Source organism: Phytophthora infestans, genomic scaffold (genome assembly GCF_000142945.1).
Source record: "Phytophthora infestans T30-4 supercont1.9 genomic scaffold, whole genome shotgun sequence".
Classification (NCBI taxonomy): domain Eukaryota; phylum Oomycota; class Peronosporomycetes; order Peronosporales; family Peronosporaceae; genus Phytophthora; species Phytophthora infestans.
Genome location: NW_003303750.1, coordinates 54,476 through 74,649, shown reverse-complemented (window position 1 = coordinate 74,649; position 20,174 = coordinate 54,476). Strand labels below are relative to the sequence as shown.

The following is a 20,174-nucleotide window of genomic DNA, read 5'->3' as shown; positions in this document are numbered from 1 at the left end:
GTCTATTCAAGATATCTGAAGAATGTCAAGTCCAAGCATTTCCGACTGACACCTAGTGCAACAATTTGGCTTCGTCTGCTCATGACTCTAGTGTACAATGCCTACCAGTCGTTTCTGTTATTCCAGGTAGCTAGCAGCTCACAATTCGCGCGCAGAATATGGGTTCTAACTGTGATTCTTGCAGTCACACGGTTTTTTTATGAATCGAGGACTATGTACAAGCTACAAGGCCTATCAGAAACACAAGCAAAATCTCCCCAGTTTTGCCGCATTTTGCCGAGAAGCTGCCGTTGTGCTTTCAAAGAAGGCAGGCTCTCTGCGCCCACTTAGCGATGCTCGAGACAAGGAGAATCGGTCAGGTCCACCGACATTGGAACTTTCATTCGCGTGCAACAAACGAAATCACTTCGAGTCATCCACAGAGTGGATTCATCTTCGGCTCTCTAAAAGTAATGATCACCATGAGGTACGGGACAATTGTCGCTTCATCTGCTCATAATAATGTATCCAATCAAACCGTTCAACTACAGGTCCGGATCCAGGGTGCACGTCAGAGATGCTGCATTATCTGCTGTCAAATGAATCACGACAGTGAAAATGGCAATCACACGCGTAAAGGGTACAAAACAAGCTTTGAGTGTGATATCTGCCATGTTTCACTTTGTCGCGCAGCAAGATGGAGTGATGGCGAGTCCTGTTTCGAAATTTTTCATCGTGAAAGGAAGCTGCCAGACCCATGCAAGAGGTCACACCATCTCAAGTCAACCAAGTCAAACGAAAACAGAGCACCGCCTCCATCCAGAAAGCCATCCAGAGTATTGGATCCTCAGAATCGACGAGCACCAAGCGTTCGCTTAACGAACAGGCATCGCCGACGATCATTGCGCTTGCAGCCAGTAGTCAAGGTGACAAACCGAGCAAACAGCAATTTGTTCTAAACTTTAGGACAAACTTCAGTGAAATCAGTCTTAGGAGTGCAAGATTTCAAGTAGCGTAGTGAAGCCGATTCGATATTTACTGAGTCAAGTTCGTGAAGGATAACGAAGAAGACATGACAAACATTTATCTTGTTCCTTGCATTTGACTATAAATCTGCAGGACACCACTGAAATTTGGTCCTCATTTTTGTCCTTAAAAAAATCTTGTTAGGGTTAATACCAATTATTTTGCATAGGTCGGCTGGAATTGCTCAAGTTGTCAAGGGGCTCGTGGTGGTCCTGGTATCAAATTTCAACAGCAACATTTTGGAAGTCTTAACCCCCCAAACCCGAGAGCCTGTATGAGACACGATTCCGCGAAAAGCTTAACGTGTCTGAGACACGTTAAGCTTTTATACTTAACGTTTGTATAGAACCATACAAATTGTCAGTCAAGAAGGGGTAGGCATATTTCCCATCTTTCCGCACAGCAGTACATAGCTATGCGTGTGCCTTGAACTTGGTTTTTCTAGAAAATTAGAAGACACAGGTTTAATGGGTGTCACACAAATCAGCATATAGGATTGCAGGTGGAATTCTGCGCCACCCATATCTCGGTCATTCGAGAATTTTCGCCGCTGCCGCTCAGATGTCCGGGTTCAGAGGCCGATGGCGAGAGCTTCTGAAGGAAGGATGGAAATCAAAGGCCCCTACGGGCCTGTCAAACGACTACACGTACCTTATGCCGGGGAAGACGAAGAAGGACGTACGTGGCGTGGACTTTTTCGTTGGAGAGGCTGCGTTGATGGCATATTTGGACCGTATCGCCTTGGGTAAGTAGTATCGCCTTTCAAGGTCTTTGTGTGGACTCTAATACGTGTGCTTTGCTAGAGGAGATGAAGAAAGCTACCGCGGCGAAGCAACAAGCAAAAGCGGCAGCGACTCAACCTACTCCGGAAAGTGGACAGCCTGAAACCGATGTGCCTGATAGACAAGATGGTGCGTTTGATCTTATTGTGTATGTACATGTTATGATTCTAACGCTATCGTGTATATAGTTGCTGACCGAACTGTCAGTCCAGATCCAGACACGACAAAGACTGTTTGTCCGAACATTCAGGCTACCTCTCCACACCTGGCAGAGAGTGATTTGGGCAATTCAGTTGGTGATGAAAACGGTAAGCAGTTCGAACACATTGCTTGTACCTGTGAGCTACTGCTAACGCTAACACACCACTCCCTTATAGGTACTGACGAGTATCCCAATTGTAGTTTACATGCTGAATTCGATGCTGCTGCTACATCTGGCTCAGAGTATGCCTGCTCTGAGCCTGATAGCGACGGAGAAAGCACGATGCCAGGTGAAGAAGGGCAACCGGCCGCCATACCACCTGAAAAAGTGCAACCAAGCGTCAGCGTTGCATATGGAATCAGAGCAATGATGTGTAAGCTTATGGTGTATATACATGTTAAGAATACACGTTATGGATTCTTATAGTGTATGTGGATGTAGATGACCCAAACATTATCGAGCCTGGAGATAATCCAGCAGATTTTGCAGCACTGGATTCCGATGGTGACAATGAGAATATGTCCATTTACGATGATGATGAGGACTTAGGCCTCGAAGAAGCCGACGCCGTCGTGGAGGATTCTGCTGCTGCTCCTGACTTACTTTTCGAGCCATCTCTACTTGAATCAGTTGGCGGAGTTGGAGCACTTGCGCGCGGTAGTGTACACAAGGATGTTCTAAAAGACATGAAGCTCAATGGATGGAATGGACCTGATACCCAATTGCCTTTTCCCTACATGGACGAGCCGTACGAGGCTCGGACTGATGCATGGCTTACGGAGGACTATCCCAATATTTACAGCGGGGATCACGGGCCTACTGAAGAAGCCCTTTCCGCTGCTTCGACCGCGTTGGGGTCATTCTTCTTGTTTGCACCTCCCCATCTTTGGGAAGACATTGCCGGGGCTAGTGACGACTATTTCCTTCACAATTTGGATAAGCGTGTTGGCGCACAGCGTGCAAAGCAACAAGCCCGCCACCGGAAGGACAACAATTTTGAAGTCAAATCGCAAGAACAAATCAAGGAGAATTTATTGACAACACCTGACATATCTGGAAGAGATTTTTGTATTTTTATTGGACTACTCATTGCCAGAACAATTGCGCCGAACAAGGAGAAATTTGACCACTACCGACGAAGGCGCAATTCCGCGTGGGTGCTTCGGCCATTATATGAAGCGAGATCGGTTTGCTCATCTTTCCCGCAACATGCATTTCAGTCGCAATGATGCTCCTGAGGCAGCGACGGACCGCGCGTGGAAGCTGGATCCAGTAATCATCGTACTGCAACATACTTTCCAGCGCAGCTTTGTACCGCCACCGGTCATGGCGTTTGATGAAGCGATGCTTCCTTTAAGATCGGCTTTCAATCGCATGAGAGTGTACATGAAAGATAAGCCTCACAAATGGGGGACTAAGCTCTTCATGCTGTGCTGTTCTGAGACGGCTTATTGCATCCGGTACGTTTGTGACGCGCCTTCAAGCGCATTTTTTTTTGGCTATAAAGTTGTCTTAACGTGTCTGCTACATGCTAACGATTTCTTTACCGTGTCTGATACAGTTTCGAAGTTTACTGTGGTAAACGCCAAATGCAAGACGACAGCACTCCACCTGACGAGAAATCCGGCCCTGCTGCAGTGGTGCGAAATCTCCAGCATGTATTTGGCCCCACTGGACCCTCCGACTTTCGACTGGTTGTAACAGATCGGTTTCACACCTCCGTGGTGCTTGCAATGCAACTGCTTACGATGTCGTTCTACATCGTTGGAACGATTATGAAGAACAAGCAAGGCTTGTGCGAGGCCATCCTACCAGCAAAGCAGAAGAATGGCCGACGAGCGTCGAACAAGCGGCCAGCACATATCGAAAGAGGGACGTACGAAGTGGCGACATCCGTTCATGTTCCTGCAATGAAAGCAATCCGGTGGTACGACAAGCAAGGGGTGCACGTATTAGCAACTGGTGGAAGTGCGCAACAGGACAGAATTGTCCGACGAGACCCTATTACGGCTTCGGAAGCGGAAGTAATGGCACCAAGAGTGGTAAAAGATTACCAGACCTTTATGGGCGGCGTGGATGTGCATGACCAGCTGCGTCTTCAAAGGTAAGTTGTCTTATCGTGTATAGACAGCTTTACCATTTCCGCTAATCGTGTCTGTTACATGCACCCCGTAGATACTCGTTGCAGTTGGCAAGACGCTACAGAACGTATTACAAATCGTTGTTCCTAGGCCTTATTGATCTGGTAATTATCAATGCATTTATTGTCTTCAATTGCCGCCGGGTTAGAGATGGTGAACGAAAGCTATCACACGTGCAATATCTCAAACAGCTTCACCTGGAGTTGTGCCAGCTTCAACCTGAAGACTGGCAGCAGCTGCTACGCCGCCGAGGGCTCCAGGCGACACCGACAAAAGCTCGAGAAGTCGCCAGACATGTGCCTGTTCAGACCGACGAGTGGCGTAAAGGAAGCGCCACACAAGCTCGAAAACGCCGTCAGCGCGCCTGTAAGGTGTGCTCAGTGCTCAAAGCCGATGGAGAGTTGCGTGGGGGTGAGACTACCTTCTTTTGCGGTAAATGCAGGCTGAAACCGTCTTCTAAAAATGCTCTAGCAGCTCGAGGCTTCCTTTGCAACAAAGTGAAGCACTCCGTGAACGGTGTTCCAGCATCGTGCTTCGAGATCTGGCATAAGCATTGAAGAACGGCACATTGATCCCTCAGACACGGAACAAACGCAAGATTCGTGCCCGTAAGCCGAAGAGACCTACCGATGAGACTGCAGGTGATGCTGAGAACTCCGAGAAGTCGGGCGGTGAATCTGGAAGTGACGGATCATCACGCCAGAAGCGATCCCGCAGAAGTGATGACGTAGTTTAGGCAGGCTCCGGCTCTGATTTTTGACTTGCATTAAATATACTGCACAGCTCACGTATTCCCAGCTGGTTTGTTTTTCTAAATATCGACAAATAAATCAGGCTTGTAGACGGACGTCCCTGCCACCAAGGGTAAGGCAACCAAGGCTCCCGGTGCAGAGGAGGAATCGGACTCTGGTAGTGACGATCTGTCATGGCTGCTTGACAACGACTCTGACAGCGGAAGCGAGGACCCCTCTCTTGTCAAGGGTGCTACCAAGGGCAAGGTTACCAAGGGAGCATCTGGCAGCCACGATCTCGACTGGTTGTTTGCCAGCGAATCGGATAGCGGCAGTGAGGACACTGTTCTGGTCAAGGGTGGTAAGACTTCAAAGATTTCGAAGACTTTGATTGAGGAGGACTCGGCTTCAACTTCGGAGGACTCGGTCCTACAAAGTGACTCAGTGCACCAGAGCGACATGGCTACTCAGCAGTCGTTTAAGTAAGCCGGGCAACAGTTTCGCTACAACCGCTTAAACACATGTTTGAATTGCTCTTTTGCTAATAATGGCACGAATGATCTTGTACTAGTAGTAGTACCAGTACCTTCTACTAGTAGTAGAATGCTACGTAGTACTACGCTTTAGTAGTACTTCAACTTTGAAGTAGTACTTTAAAGTAGAAGTGTTATAGATTCAAAATTAAATAAATAAGTAAATAGTAGTATGAGGAGTTTTAAAAACTGGTATACTGTATCGTCTTTGCGTACAGGAGACACAATAATAGATATACCATGTACAGTATTAGGAAGACACTTTAGGCGGGGAAGACACGATACCAAAGTTTGGGGTTGGGGGTATGGACCGGCTTTAGTACAGACACGTTAAAATATATATGGAGTATAATATGGGTGCCCATCTTGCGGATAAACCTTAACGTGTGTAGGTATGTGTGAGATGGTGAGCACCAAATGGCCTCGGGCTTGGGGGGTTAAATAAAAACGACATAGTGATACTCACTTGATAAATCTTTGTGACCCTTTCGAAGAACGGTAAAGTTGTGGCCTGACAACTTCTAGTCAATTTGAGCCCTGATAGTTTCTCGTGATGCTGTGTACACGGGAATGCTTGTTGATGGCCTAGGTGGAGCAAGAACTAGATAAACAATTTTTGATTGACAAATAATAGATGCTGGTTTTGACCACAGGCGTTGGGCTTACATCAAGTTAACGAAGGTCGATGACTGATACTTCGAGGTACTAAAGTAGGCAACAGCACAGGCCTCGACATCAGCACCCGAAGTCAGTCAAATGTGCTTGTATTCTTATCCCCCGAATCCACTGGGACGGTTACTCGGTGGGGCCCTGTTCCCTATCAATCGCATCATATCCCACAGTTCTCTACTCACCACCAAGCAAGAACCCTGTTCAACCCGTAGGAAAGCTCAAAGTACGAAATGTGTGCCCAATTCAACCCATCCATGTCGACAACGCTGTCGTCTTTCGACATCTCCGAGCAACGCGCGGGTAACATCTCCCCTCCACGCCTCGTGATTTTGGGCCCACCGGCAGGAGGCAAAGGCACTCAATGTGAACTTCTCGTTGAGATACTGGGAGTGGTACATCTCTCCACTGGCAACATCTTACGTCAAGCGATTCAAGACAAGACGTTGCTAGGGCTTAAGGCTCAACACTTTATGGACCAGGGGGAACTCGTTCCGGACGATCTCATTGTCGACGTGGTGCTCAATCGACTAGCCGAAAGCGACTGTGTCACTCGTGGCTGGCTACTATATGGCTTCCCACGAACATCTCGGCAAGCAGGAGCGTTGTTAAATGCCCAAGGTGGTTTGGCAGCTCCTGACTGCGTTTTGGAACTAGAAGTTCCGGACCATGAAGTCATTCGACGTATTGCGGGACGACGTGTTGACCCTGTTACGGGAAAGACCTACCACGTTGAGTTCAACCCACCTCCTGTAGAAGTGGCTGCTCGAGTTGAGCAGAGAAGTGATGATACCGAGGAGAAGATTCGAACGCGATTAACGCAGTTCCACTCTAATGCGGATGCAGTGCGATCGGCGTTCGAGAAGTACCGTGGTGACTTTGGAGCGTCTATTCAAGTCATGCGTGCAAGTGGGTTTCAGGCGCCTCCAGCCATCGCCGGAGCGTTTGCAGATTTCGCCTTGCAACAAGCAGCTCAACGCAGTCTCAACCTCATCCGACGGGATGTTTCTATGCGTTTGAGACGTCGTCTTGAGGCTGGAGCTCGTGGAGTTTTTCACGTTCCAAATCCTCAAAAGAAACCGTCGTACCCGGTCCGTGCTCACGTCCGCGCTCTACACGCTTCCCGGTTGCTCTCGCCGCGTGAACAGCGAGCTAAACCTGTCCGCGGGATGCTGCGTGAGCTGCTTCGAAGAGTGTGCGCTTAAGATCTTGGAAGAGACCTAAGTTCACCATCGTAGACGCCTATTTCTTTCTAACGTCAGTCTTGTTTCAGCTGTCCGTTGGGTCCGTTGTTTCCGCGCGATACGCACTGAGCTTTTCCGGCAACTCCAGTGTCGCGTGCAACAGCGCCGGTTATTAGAAAAATAAATCTGCCGGTAACAATAAACACAAATAAGATTGCATGTCCGAATAGTGAACACGGCAGCGTGGCTAGCGATATCTACAGCCTGGTGGTTGGATATGTCTGCTACATGTACAGCAATACTTACTTGCAGTCGCTTATTGGTGGCACCAAGTTGGTTGTGGAAGAAAGCCTGAAATGTCGCGTATTTCTGTGCAAAAAAATCGAAGCAATTTGAATTTGTTTAGCCAATAAGCTTACAGCAAGGAACGAGTATAATACATGTAGTGGCATCCAAGTTGAAGTGGCAGCAAATCTTCCATCGCATTAGTTACGCATGTTGTTTGCATATATAATCGACAATCAACTCTGGAAGTGAACGATAGGCCGAAGCTGTGATCATCGATCGTGTGTGCGTTTGCGAGTCTGGAGCTGAGACGACGCTACTTGTTCGTTGGCGACTACCTTGCAGTTTTCGCTTTCGAACATCCAGATTCCAACTTATTGCCCACCGTTTGCTGCTTCATCGCAACCTGAATCTGTACACTTTTTCAGAGAATTCCGCTGGCAAGCCAAAAATCAAATGAAAAAGTCCTACAAAATTCCCGTTCGGGATGAGTCGCCAGAAAATTCCGTCGACTGCCTGTCTTCTTCAAGGCAGCTGCATAAACCACACATCCTCCTACAGTTACGACGGGCGTGCCAAGCCCACATTCTGACATTTGCCAGCTAACACTCAAATGAATTCGCACAAGTCACGCCGTCGCTCATTATCTGAGAGCTCCAAGCTCGACTACCTCGCCACACTGGCCGAGCAGCTTCCTGCCTTCGCGCCGTCACCCGAGGAGCCCGTGGACGACCATTACCCACTTGTTCTGTCCGTGCGTCACGCCAGCGAGAGCCTCGCGGCACTGGAGCGCCGCTCCAAGTCCGAGAGCTTCATCTGTACGGCACAGGGCATCGTGTTCCAGGACACCAAGTGCCAAAGGTATCAGTCCAAGCTCAACAAACTCGTAGCTCTTGCCACCAACTCCACCAGCACGCAGAGCAACGTGCTGCTTGCCAAGAAGGCACTGCGATATCGCAAAGTGCTCGAGCGCCGACGCGTAGCGACATAAGAAGGAAATGCAAGCGAACTCAAGGGTTTCGTACAGTCCGTAAATGAGCTCCACGCGAACCAGCTTTCGTTATTTTTCTTATCAACCCTCACCAGTCAAGAAGTAAGGAATCTTTATGTTGTGGAACGTAGTCAATTGCTTGTAGCTACATATTTAAAGCCAAAAAAATGCAGCGTTTAGACACTTTGCGTTGATACTCGATTCGATGTAGTTCTGCAACAGAGAACAAGAACTTTGAGCTTTTTCAAATGCTCCACCTTTGTCTTCAGATGCCCACGACCGCTTTGAAAACACCTCCTCAGTGTTTACGATGTGCGAGCTGGCGTGCTTTGCGGGAAGTGAGTCAAGCGGGAAGTATCCTGCTGTCGTACTTCCAACGGGCGTTAATTAGCAGCCGGTGGCATGCCTTTCCAAGATCGCTTTACATGCTCAATACAGCTACACGGACAAGTCACGCGTTGCTCACAGGGACGAGGACAGCAGCCGGATTCGAGGTGGCATCTTATCTTCTGAAAATATAACTCGTTTCACGAGAAACGGTCTTGTCGATAGACCCCTCAATAAAGATACAACATCGAACTATTCTGTTACCAAACTGCTTGTGCCATCCGCTGCGTAATTGACAATCTATTCACTTTCAACCGTCAGGTAATGAACCTTAACCGCTAAAATACCACCCGAAATGAGACTTTTAGTGCTCAGCAAATTTTATTTGTTTTTCATAAATATTCAGCTAAGAGCTTATTTACTTCAATTGCATGGCTCGCGACTTCTTGGAAAGCAAAACATTGCCGCGCGAGCTGGACGAGTTGGATGCTAGTGCGACAAGGTTGGCTAGCTTGGTTTCGTGGTCCTGGTCCTTGGTGTCCAGGAAAACGACGCCCTGTCTGGTGCAGATTAAATGGCAGCGATCCATTAGTGACACGACCCTCCCCCTATCACCAAAATGTAAAGGTGTAGGCTGTTCGCGAGCTCCTTGTGTATTAGTACTTCGTCAGCCCCTTGGCGGAAGTCCTTCAGCAGGTAAGAGTTAGAAAAGTTGAGAGCGGTTCTTCGTCAAGTAAATCTTGGAATGAAGTCTTCACTCTATCACTGCTACATTCTTGCGATTACGATCGCTCTCTTATAACATGTAATAGTGACAGACGAGATTACGGGAATCGCCTTTCACGAGTTAGACTGGAGACGCCAGTATTCTGTTCAGAGGCTGCAATGTGTACGCTAGAAGAAGTAGCGCTGCTCACAGACTGGTAATAGACTTCGACGTAGCTGTGCTGCTCATCTACTGACAAGTGCGCTCGCACCATGGCTCCGCAACCGGAATTGCCGCGTCATCTTATTACCTCCGTTCGCTGTCTTACCTGTTTACTTGATGCACTTCAACGGCTCACGAACACGTGTGTACTACACAACCTACTCAGATTTTAACCCCTCTGTTACCAAGGTCGTATCTTACGACTTCACAAAACTACAAAGTCGTAAAATACGACTTTAGCAACACCAACAATAGCAAATGGCTCGATAAAAATGTTCCATTACTTTAATCAAGTGTAATTTCTGCTCCAAAAGGTATAAGGTCACAAAGGTCAACCTTGCATGTGCACAAAACGGGCGGTGGAAAGGGTTATGCGGGAAATGCTGATCCGTACCCAGTGATGAGTGGCTCCACGGTTCCAGACGTGCTCTTTTGGAAATTGGAGCTCTGTCACGCAAGTGGATAGATGGCGAGGTTGCGAACGAGTACGGTGACAAAAGATGCTGCGGTGGCGCGTTCGGTAGACTTCAGGCATCTTTGGCGGCAGCTCCGCGCGGTCGGGTGGACGTCGAAAAGACCGACGCGGCTTGCTACGGAGTGGATGTACTTCGCTCCAAATTGTGACTCGCAGGAGCTGGTTGAAGGGACAAACATGTTCACTGGTAAGCAAATCTTTGGAAGGGTTATATATCTAAGTACTAACTGTTAACATGCTCAAAGGCGAGGACGCGGTTGTTAGATATGCCATTTCGTCTGGGCTGATCAATCTGGACGAAAGCAGTGACGACAACGGACAGGAGTCAGATGAAAACGTCCGTCCTTCTCAAATTGACTGCTCTCTGATGTTGTCCGCGCCTACGCTGGATGCCCTGTTTGACGGCAGCAGTGATGCTAACGAGGAGAATGCCGGGCCTGATACAGGAGTGGCTGCACCGGCTGCGGACATAGCGCAACAGTTACCTGGTCAGATCGGGTTATCAGACGAAGATGTCGTTGTTGGTGCGTTCCAGCGAATGCTGTCGGAAGCTGAATCCGAAGGACATGTCCAGTTCTCGGACAACGAGAGCAAGCAGGATGATGTGGAACGTGTGGATACGTCTCCACCCGCTGTCCACGTTAGAGCGGACGATGTGAATGTACTATAAGAAGACGAACACTCCGATGACTTCGAGTGTATGGAATCTAGCACCAGCGATGATGGTGGTGATGACTGTGAAGAGGACGATGTGGTAGAGCGCAGAGAACATGTTGAAGACGACGACGAACTTCCGGATGATGAGCTGAAACTAGTTGACGAGGCATTTGTAGCTTCTCTTGGTGGGACTCTCTCCATTGCCAACATCGACAAGGATGCTTTGCGCCTGACGAAGTGGAGTGAACCGTCCTCTCTGTTCGAAAGTGGTAGACCGAGCTACCAGGGGCTTTCAAGTGACGAAGCAACTCCTACGCACGAGCTACGGGAAATGGCAACTACACCACTAGGGTTGCTGTTCTACTTCATGCCTAAGCAGTTGTGGGTCGACATCGTGACTGAAACCAACCGCTATCGAGCCCAGAACATTGACTCAGAAGCCAAGAAAATACGCTCAAGCCAGAGGCGTAACAACCGTATCGCGTCACCAGAAACACTTTTGCAGATACGATGGCGTTTGAGGGCTGCGAAGGCGTACGATACCTGCGAAAGCTTGCACGTGATCGGGCTGCTTGTTGCGCACATGTTGTGCCCCCACAAGCAACGGTTTTCGAAGCACTGGGCGATGGCGTGTGACGGAGCTTTACCTGCTGGTACCTTTGGCAAATATATGCCACGCAACCGATGTACAGCTATCCTACGTGATCTACACTTCACAAACAACAATGCACCCCGCACTCGAGACAAACTGTGGAAACTGCGTCCGGTCGTCGATATCCTGCAGCAGCGCTTCCAATCTGGCTGGACATTGCCGGCAGTGTTTTCGTTCGATGGAGGTGTGTTACCAGCAACGTCTCGGCGGAACACTACGCGGATGTTTATGTCAGATAAACCTCATCGGTACGGTACCAAACTTTTTATGGTTTGCGACTCAAAGACGGCTTACTGCCCCAGGTGCGTTAGTATCCTTTTTTCAAAGTCGTAGCTTCTGACATCTCTAGCAATTCTGAAAAGCTAACGTCGTAACTTACTGGTTTAGGTTTGAGGTCTACGTTGGAGCCCGTGAATTAACAGACGGAGAATCCACCACTATCGACAACAAGACGGGTGCGGCTGCCGTCATTCGCAACATGAAAATTTTACTTGGCGACTGCTCTAGTGGATTTCGAATGGTCGTTGTCGATCGGTATTATTCGTCCGTAGCGCTGGCTTTACAGCTCCTCGGTATGTCTATCTACGTCGTCGGAGCTATCACGACGAACCGCATTGGATTTGACCGTCAAGTCGTTGAAGGCCGTCGGACGCGGCCTCGTGGAGTTGAGAGAGGAACCTTTACGTTCTCGCGCTGCGAGGCAGCACCTACAATGGTTGCGTGCCACTGGTGGGATAGAAAGCCAGTCCATTATTTGGCCACGGGTGCATCGATGGAGGAGGATACGATTCAGCGCAATGTGAAACAAATTGGGGCGATTACTGTGAAGTGTCCCAAGCTAGTGACCGATTATCAGCGGTGGATGGGCGGAGTTGATATTCAGGATCAACTCCGCCTGCAGTCGTTCTCAATTCAAATGGCTTATCGGTTTCGAAAGTACTACAAGTCCTTATTTTTAGGCTTCCTAGATCTGGCGATCGTGAATGCTTTTATCACACACAAGGAGGTATGCCGGGCCGCGAGAATTGCGCCAATGTCTCGTGCTGCGTGGATGGCTGTCCTCCACAACCAGCTCCTGCAGCTAAAACCCGAAGATTTCGACTTGGATCCTATAGCAACTCCACAGTCATCCGCTCCCCCCAGGCGAAAACGTCGTCGCCTCCCACAGCATATCTACAAACAGTACGATGACTGGGTCATTGTGTCCGGCGTTCAAAAGCGTAGACAGCGTGCGTGTAAGGTATGCGCACTTCTTCGCGGTGAAAGAAAAAAATCTTTCCAGACGACATTCTACTGTGAAGACTGCTCCAGCGGCGAGGCCAAATTTTTCCTCTGCCCGAAAGCTCGGCGTGAGTACAATGGAATCGCGAAAACATGCTTCCAGATTTGGCATGAAGATTTTGAGTGTGGAAAATCAATTCCTGAGTCACTTGGGAAACGAGTTGTGTTTCGACGTCCGGCCAAGTTTGGAGCGCGCAAGAAAACACGCCCTGAGTTGTTGCGGGAAGAGGAGGACGATGCTGATGACGAGGGCGAAACTGCGTATGTAGCTAACGTTTGAAAACGCCATAAAACGGGGGTTTGATTGTAGTATCTCGAGTGTCGTTGTTTTATGTAATTGATTATGTACGTGGGTAGTACATTTCTTGAATCAGGCTTTAGTAGAAGTCGTAAGTTGAGACTTCTCTATGCGTTGGCGTTTAGAAGAGGTCGTAAGTATACGACATGTGAAGACCAAACACTTCAAACCTTTATTCACCATCGCCGATGTATCCTACGGCAAAAGGGGCGCCCCTATACAATAATGCTGTTATTAGGACGTCGTAAGTTACGACGTAATGTTTGCACGTTCAGAGACTCCATTTGCGGTATCAGAGGGGTTAACTAATCCCCGTCCACAAACTCTAAGTGATCATTTTCAGGGATTTTAACCAATCACTGTCTCCGAAATTCGATTGATCACATTCAGTGGCAATGGAGGCGTGGGTGCGCGACAAGGTGTCGCGTCTGAACTTGGACGCCTCGGTTTACGTCGAGTACGCGCTCGGACTACTTCAAGATGAGGACATGGATGTGTCTGAACGTGTGGCCAGCGTGATCGCCGTTTTCTCAGGAGCAGCGGACGGTCTCGTGGCTCAAGACGTGATGGACCAGACACTTGACGAGCTTAAGATGACGCAGGACGTCGAGAAGCTGCGCCAGGCCGAGCAGCTACAGTCCCAGCAGGAAGCGGAACTCAAGCTAGCGGAAAAGAAGATGAAAGACCTGCAGATCCGCGAGAAACAGCGTCAGGAGGCCGAGGATGCGGCCGAGCGCGAGAAGAAGAAAGCTGCGGATCGCCTCAAGAACATGACACGCGAGGAGATCGCAGCGCGGGAGCAACTTATCAGCGAATATGGTTTCACAGTCATGTCTGAGTTTGACGAGGATGGCAACGTGGTGAAGATTAAAGACAAGGAGAAGGTGACGGAGGACGTAGGGCCCACTAACTCGAACAGACAAAGAGTGCAACAGGCACAGAACGCCATGCGCGAGAAAATGAAAAAGGAACACGAGAAAAAAGTGAAATACGAGAAGGACCTGCTGGCTAAGGATAAGGCACGCAAAGACAAGGCCAAAAAGAGAACGATGAAGAAGGAGAAGCAACGTGGCTGTGGTTAAGACGAAGAAGAAGAGGATAGTATTGTTACAATACAATCGTGCACTCTACTGTACAAATGTGTTTAATACAATATCGGTATGATTTTTACTTGGACGTTTGTCTTGTAGCGGTACCGTAGTGCCTTCTGAGCGAGCAAGGCGTTGCTCTTGGAGCTTGTTGGGTCTGTTGCCAGCACCATTAGACTGTTGAGTCTGGTCTGGTATCTGCAGTACTTGCCCTCGAATTTCACACCTTGTGCCGTGATGATGACGCTGTCAGATTGAGAGCGCTCGGCGAGAGATGGAGGCATCGGCTTTCTTCGGTAGTCGCACCGTCCAAAAGGTGAAGGGAGCAGCGTCGCAGTAGAAAGGGTCTGCATGTCGCGCGTGACGAACGGCTTTGACTCATTGCGGTGTGACAAGTTCGAGAAGAAAAGAGCAATGACTCGCTATGTAGACACAAATTATTGGTGTTGACACAACATTTTTAAAGCTGTCGGAGCGTCCTTGAGTCCTCTTGATGCGTGGTTGAAGGAGGCTTGATAGGTAGAGCCGAAACTGTCTGGGGAGACTGCTGAACCTGCCAAGACTGGAGGTAAACACAACTTTCCAGTGCACAGAGTCACCACTGCAACGCCTCATGCAATGCTCGCGACTTTTGATTGCGAGCGTCCAAGGGCGCGTGCTGAGGTTGCGTAAGCCTGAAAAACGGGCTCAGACCAACGGTCTAATAATGTCAAGATGGACACGCAAGAGGTAATCAATTCGGTCGCACGTTGGGGAAGATGCAAGAGGTCTATTTTCACAAAGTTAAGCACTGCAATCGCATGGGTGTGCGATGAGCAACAACGCTGAGCAGCACCGCCAAAATTAGTACCCAACGGAGCACACCCTACACAACAGTCACATCAGCTCGACGCCGTCTTGATTTACCGTTGAATTTACTCAACACTTCCCGTGACATCGGCGTTTGCGTGACTCATCTCGCCCTCGGTGTCGCATTGTTGCCGTTACAGTGTAGGCTAGTAGGATCAACCGCTCGTGTAGCTTTCTAAGGGATTACAGCTAAAATTTTCTTTCAGTAACTCGTTTATACTATCTCGTAAATTACAGCTTATAAAAATCAAATAGAAGACCACTTTTCACCGATAACTAACTCGCTTTATTTTGCTGTTCAGACAAAGAAAGAAAGTATCCGAGGTGCAGCAAAGATGATGATAAAGGTGTTTTATGAAGGACAATAATAGATGTACAGCACAAATTAAAATCTGTTTTCTAGGATGCCTAATTCCATGGCGTTGATGGGAGTTGCAGCTTAGCTGGAAGTACGCAGGGTCTTGTTTCGATACCGGAGGGCTTTCTGAGCAAGCTTCGCGTTGCTCTCGGAGGTGGAAGGATCTGCTGCAAGTGCCATTAAGCTCTCCAGTCGTGTCTGGTAGTTTCGGTACCTGTCTTCGAACTTCACGCCTTGTGTAGTGCGAATAATGCCTTCAGACCTGGATCGATGCATCATAGGCTGATTTCCGCTCTGGTTGGTGTGCTCCTCGGCAATTGCAGCCAGGCGGTGAATAATGGACCGCTCTGACCGCGAGCATCGGCGCAAGCGGGGAGCGCATAGTGAGCTTGATGAGCCGTCTTGAGACATTGTGGAAGTGTGTGACGAGCGCAAGGTGAAAGGAGGAATGACTCACTGAACCAACACCAAGACCACTTTAATTTAAGTACTGTGCTGTCGGAAACGTCCCAGGGTCACTAGCAGCGTGGTCGGACAGATCTTGTAACGGCACGTCGTGATTTCTTAACCAGCCAAGACCAGCGGCACAGATTTTCGAGTATACAGGCTCTTGTGAAAAACGCTTTTCGATTTTGATTGCGGACAACACGCTAATGGTTGCGTAGTCCTGAATAACGGGCCAAGATCAACGGGCTTAAAGATCGATAATAGATAGACTACGCTTTAACAGAGACGCTGGAAAACAATCGTTGATTGCGTAAGTAAGTAAAACATCTGCTTACTTGCCCATGTTGAAATGTGAAGGGAGAAGAAGTTAGTGCGGTGAGCAGCATCACTGCTACGACCAGTATTACAGCGGTGTTGCTCATCACTGTAGCAGCTTTTAAGAAGCTTGCACCTTGGAGTCCAAGTTGGACGCTCTTGACAGATCATAGATGCTGTTTCGACGCGACACATCGCTGTAGCATTACGTTTTTTTTCGGTACTATTCTTGCTGGAGGTGGTATTACGGGCATCCTGGCAACGTTTGGTTGCCGGCAGCCGACAACTACGGAATTCTATTGATCCACTCAGAGATGATAGCAATGTAAAAGTGGATATTCGGCCAGGAAAATCGTTGGTTTGACTTTACGGAAGAGCGGATGCGACGGAGCCTTTAGAAAACAACTTTAGCACGGAAGAATTTATACAGAGTCGATTGAGAGGTTGGCGTACGCGCCAACCAACTCACTTGATGAGCGTGAGGGCTCAAATAAGTGAGACAGCACGTGGGAGAATACGCCTCCACTGCGATTAATGGTGACAAGAACCCATAACTTTCAACAACGTGAAAATGATAACGAGCAATAGAGATAATAACACGGAGTCATACCGATCTCAAACAGATTTCATCAAAATGGGATGTATAAGTTCTGGTTATTGGTAGTCTAATTAGTATATCGGTGCTGCGACTTCACGCTGGTATAGCTGCTTTGCTGGTCGCGTTTCGACGCTCCGGGTTTTGTTGCGGTAGCGAAGTGCCTTCTGAGCAAGCTTCGCGTTGCTCTCGGAGCTGCATGGATCTGCTGCGACCACCATAAGATTGTCCAGTCGCGACTGGTATTTTCGGCACTTGTCTTTGAACCTCACGCCTTGTGTGGTATGGATGACGCCTTCAGACCTGGAGCGCTGCCCCAAAGGCCCAGGGACGGAATTCTCGCTCGTTTCAGACTGGTTGCCGCGCGCTTCGGTAATTGCTGCCAGTCGGTGAGTGTTGGAGAGCTCGGACCGAGCGCATCGACGCAAAGTCCGGCCGCATGTCGGGAGTGACGAGCCGTTTTTAGACATTGAGGAGGTGGTGTGACGAGCTTGAGGTGAAAAGAGAAATGACTTGCCGGAGCAGTCGGTGTGCCATTGGGGCATGATTGAAGAGGGTTGGGAGATAGCGATGAAACTGCGTGGCGTTTCAGTGATACTTAAGCTTTTTTATCACGATTCAGCCATATTGGCTGGCTAAACGCTATTTCTAGCGGTTGCGTAGTCCTGGAAAACGGGCACAGAACAGCGGTGGTGAGCTTAGTAAAAACGCAAGCGCTGATTGCGGTGTGCTCTAGTCTAACGGATTCTAGTCTAAAAATAGAGGCTTCGTCGTGGCCATGAAGCCACCCATTATTGTGGCTACTACTTAGCACATTCATTGCTAAAATGATAAATCATTTTAGCAATATGATAAATCATTTTAGAGCGCTACTAAAACAACTAGGTAGCGCTGAGCAACATCCTGCTACTTAGCAGCATGTTGCTCACCGACCTGCAATCGATTTTTTTCCATTTCTTTAGCACGATGTCACCTCTCTGTCGTCTTCTACATCGGCGACTATAGATTTGAGACATCTCACTTATCATCAGATTCACTGTCCGTGGCGAGGATTTTCGACCGCAATTTATGCTAGCAGCACGAAATGCTGATGAACTCAAAAGTTCTTACCGCCATTATGGTCGAGTCATTGCACTGCCTTAGCATACTTTATATACTCATTCAGCAAGTAAAAGGTGAAGGCTCTACGCTTGGATGGTGATCCACGCCATGCAGTGCATGGATGCCGAACGTGGCTTATCACATTCGGTCATTAGCTAGAGTAGAATGTCGAGCAAGACAAGACAAGCGTGTATTTAGATAAATGGCCAGATATTAGAAGTGTGCTTTCGGAAAGGATATGACCGCAACGGTGAAACAGCCGGCGCCTTCAGTGGTCTTATAATCCAGTGTCCGGAGTCACCATTTATTTTATCTACTAGGTGCTTCATCATAAAGCGATGCCCGACACTTCAGGTTAGATATTAATAGTTGCGTTTGATGAGCTGATAGAAAATGCTCAACGCTTTCGATATTCGTTGAAAAACGGGTCAAGGCCAACGGATCTCTTGCGCTCGTTCGATTGGTACTGACTGTTCTGTCTAAAGCTCTAGTCTAACGATAAATATAAAGGCCATCAATTTGTTTATCTTCTTTATAGAAGCGTGCTTCGTTCAGATCTTAAAGTGTACAAATCGATTACTTATGTAATCGAATTGTAAATCTGCCGAATTAGGTACTAAACGGCAACAAATAAAAACATACTTTTTTATTTAGCGAATTGAGCTGCTGTTTATGTTCATGAGCTCCGAAATTTCACGGGGCAGGTTACGGAGTGCGAGGACTTTAAAGGGGAGTGCGAATCTACAAAGTAAGACATCGAGGGGGTGGACATAAACGTTTATAGGTAATATTGTTGCCCCCTCTAAGTTGGAATGTAAATATAGCCGGAGTCTAATACATGTCCAGCTACACTTAATGTGGTAAGTTAGCAAAGTAGTTTAACTGTCCGCGAAGGTACGTGAGATGCGTGCTGGCGACGCGACATGTGAGTGTGAATTTTTGTTTTGAGTGGCCTTAAGATCTAGTGGTATGATTCTTGCTTAGGGTGCGAAAGGTCCCAGAGCGGCTAACGGCAGACTCTGTTCTTTGCTCACTCTCTTGGTCCTTCGTAAAACTCGCTCGTGTTGACTTGTGTGTGGCCTCTGCAATGTATGAAGAGAGTCTGCCTGGCTCGTAGCATGTGATACCCCAGCGTCCGCCACACCGTAGACGATGGGCATCGCTTCACAGACTTAGCGTGTGGGATCGGTGCCGAAACGCGTCTAGCGTCGACAGGAAGGGTGGCTATAGTCGTGTGGTGAAGCGAGGTTGGAATCTGATTGATGACTTACGAATCGATCGTGTCGCATTGGAGAGCACATACGTAATCAACAAATCGGATCAATACGGTGCATTTATTCGATACGAGATCTACACATTACAGACGACCACGGAGAAATACGCCAGTCCTGACCAGTATCCTCCCAGCGTTGGCAAAGGCCTAGGGTTTCGGCACAAAGCGTAAAGTCCGGCCGGGTCCTTTGGCCTTTAATTGTGGCACAAGGCCTTTTTCCCACGAGTCAAAATGGTGCGTGTTACTTGAAATACTACAAATAGTTTAAGACCTGTCAGCCAACACTCGCCTCGCATAACTCTTACGAGTCCGATGCGCGGTGGCGACGGAAACGAAGATCGAGCGCTCTCGACGGACAATAACGTAGCAAAACTAATAACAATGTTTGAGAACTCCAGGTCGCACCAAGCTGGTTTCCCGCCAGCTCAATGCGGCTCAGAAGGTGGAGGTGGTGTTGTTCTCTTATGATATCGTGCTGACGCTGCAACTTGGACGTGTCAGTGCAGCGTCTGCAAACGTGCACCAGTGTGGCAACAAGCTTGGCTCAATTGAATACTCCTTGTCTTCTACAATGAGTAGAGTGTATTCGAAGGTCCCAGTTGTGCGTCAGCTTCAAAACCATAAAGTCCTACAAATTAATCGTGCGGGACGTCTGGTAACCGCTTTCACGCTCTTACGCACACTACCCATGTTTACTGTTAACCCTTAGCGAATAGCAATATCAACGTCTGCTGCAACCAGGCGATCTAGACAGTGAGCGTCGCGCCTTAAAGTACTTAATGTTGGCAAATATCGAGAATGGAGACCGAGAAACTCTCGTGAGAATTGGAGATTATCAGTACTATGGACTTGCTGGTTTGCGTAAAGATTCCAAAGCTGCTATTCGATGGTCCAGTCGAGCAAGTGCTAAAGGAGATGAGGTAGGAGCGTACAATGTCGGCCATAGGTATGAATTCGGCGATGGAGTTGATGTAAATGTGGAGCGAGCACAACGCTACTGTTATCGT

At 48.4% G+C, this 20,174-nt stretch overlaps 3 protein-coding genes across 3 annotated transcripts; 2 read left to right on the top strand and 1 right to left on the bottom strand.

Moving 5' to 3' along the window:
* Positions 1 to 6,259: 6,259 nt before the first annotated feature.
* On the top strand, positions 6,260 to 7,475 carry PITG_05714 (adenylate kinase, putative; the record flags this gene model as incomplete). The annotated part of the gene is made up of 1 exon (XM_002997933.1): positions 6,260 to 7,475. One exon carries the CDS (start codon positions 6,297 to 6,299, stop codon positions 7,266 to 7,268), a length of 972 nt encoding a protein of 323 aa, XP_002997979.1.
* Positions 7,476 to 8,130: 655 nt separating this feature from the next.
* On the top strand, positions 8,131 to 8,718 carry PITG_05713 (uncharacterized protein; the record flags this gene model as incomplete). The annotated part of the gene is made up of 1 exon (XM_002997932.1): positions 8,131 to 8,718. The coding sequence occupies one exon, from the start codon at positions 8,146 to 8,148 to the stop codon at positions 8,521 to 8,523; it is 378 nt and encodes a 125-aa protein (XP_002997978.1).
* Positions 8,719 to 16,805: 8,087 nt separating this feature from the next.
* Positions 16,806 to 17,276, bottom strand: PITG_05712 (uncharacterized protein; the record flags this gene model as incomplete). The annotated part of the gene is made up of 1 exon (XM_002997931.1): positions 16,806 to 17,276. One exon carries the CDS (start codon positions 17,261 to 17,263, stop codon positions 16,868 to 16,870), a length of 396 nt encoding a protein of 131 aa, XP_002997977.1.
* Positions 17,277 to 20,174: the final 2,898 nt, after the last annotated feature.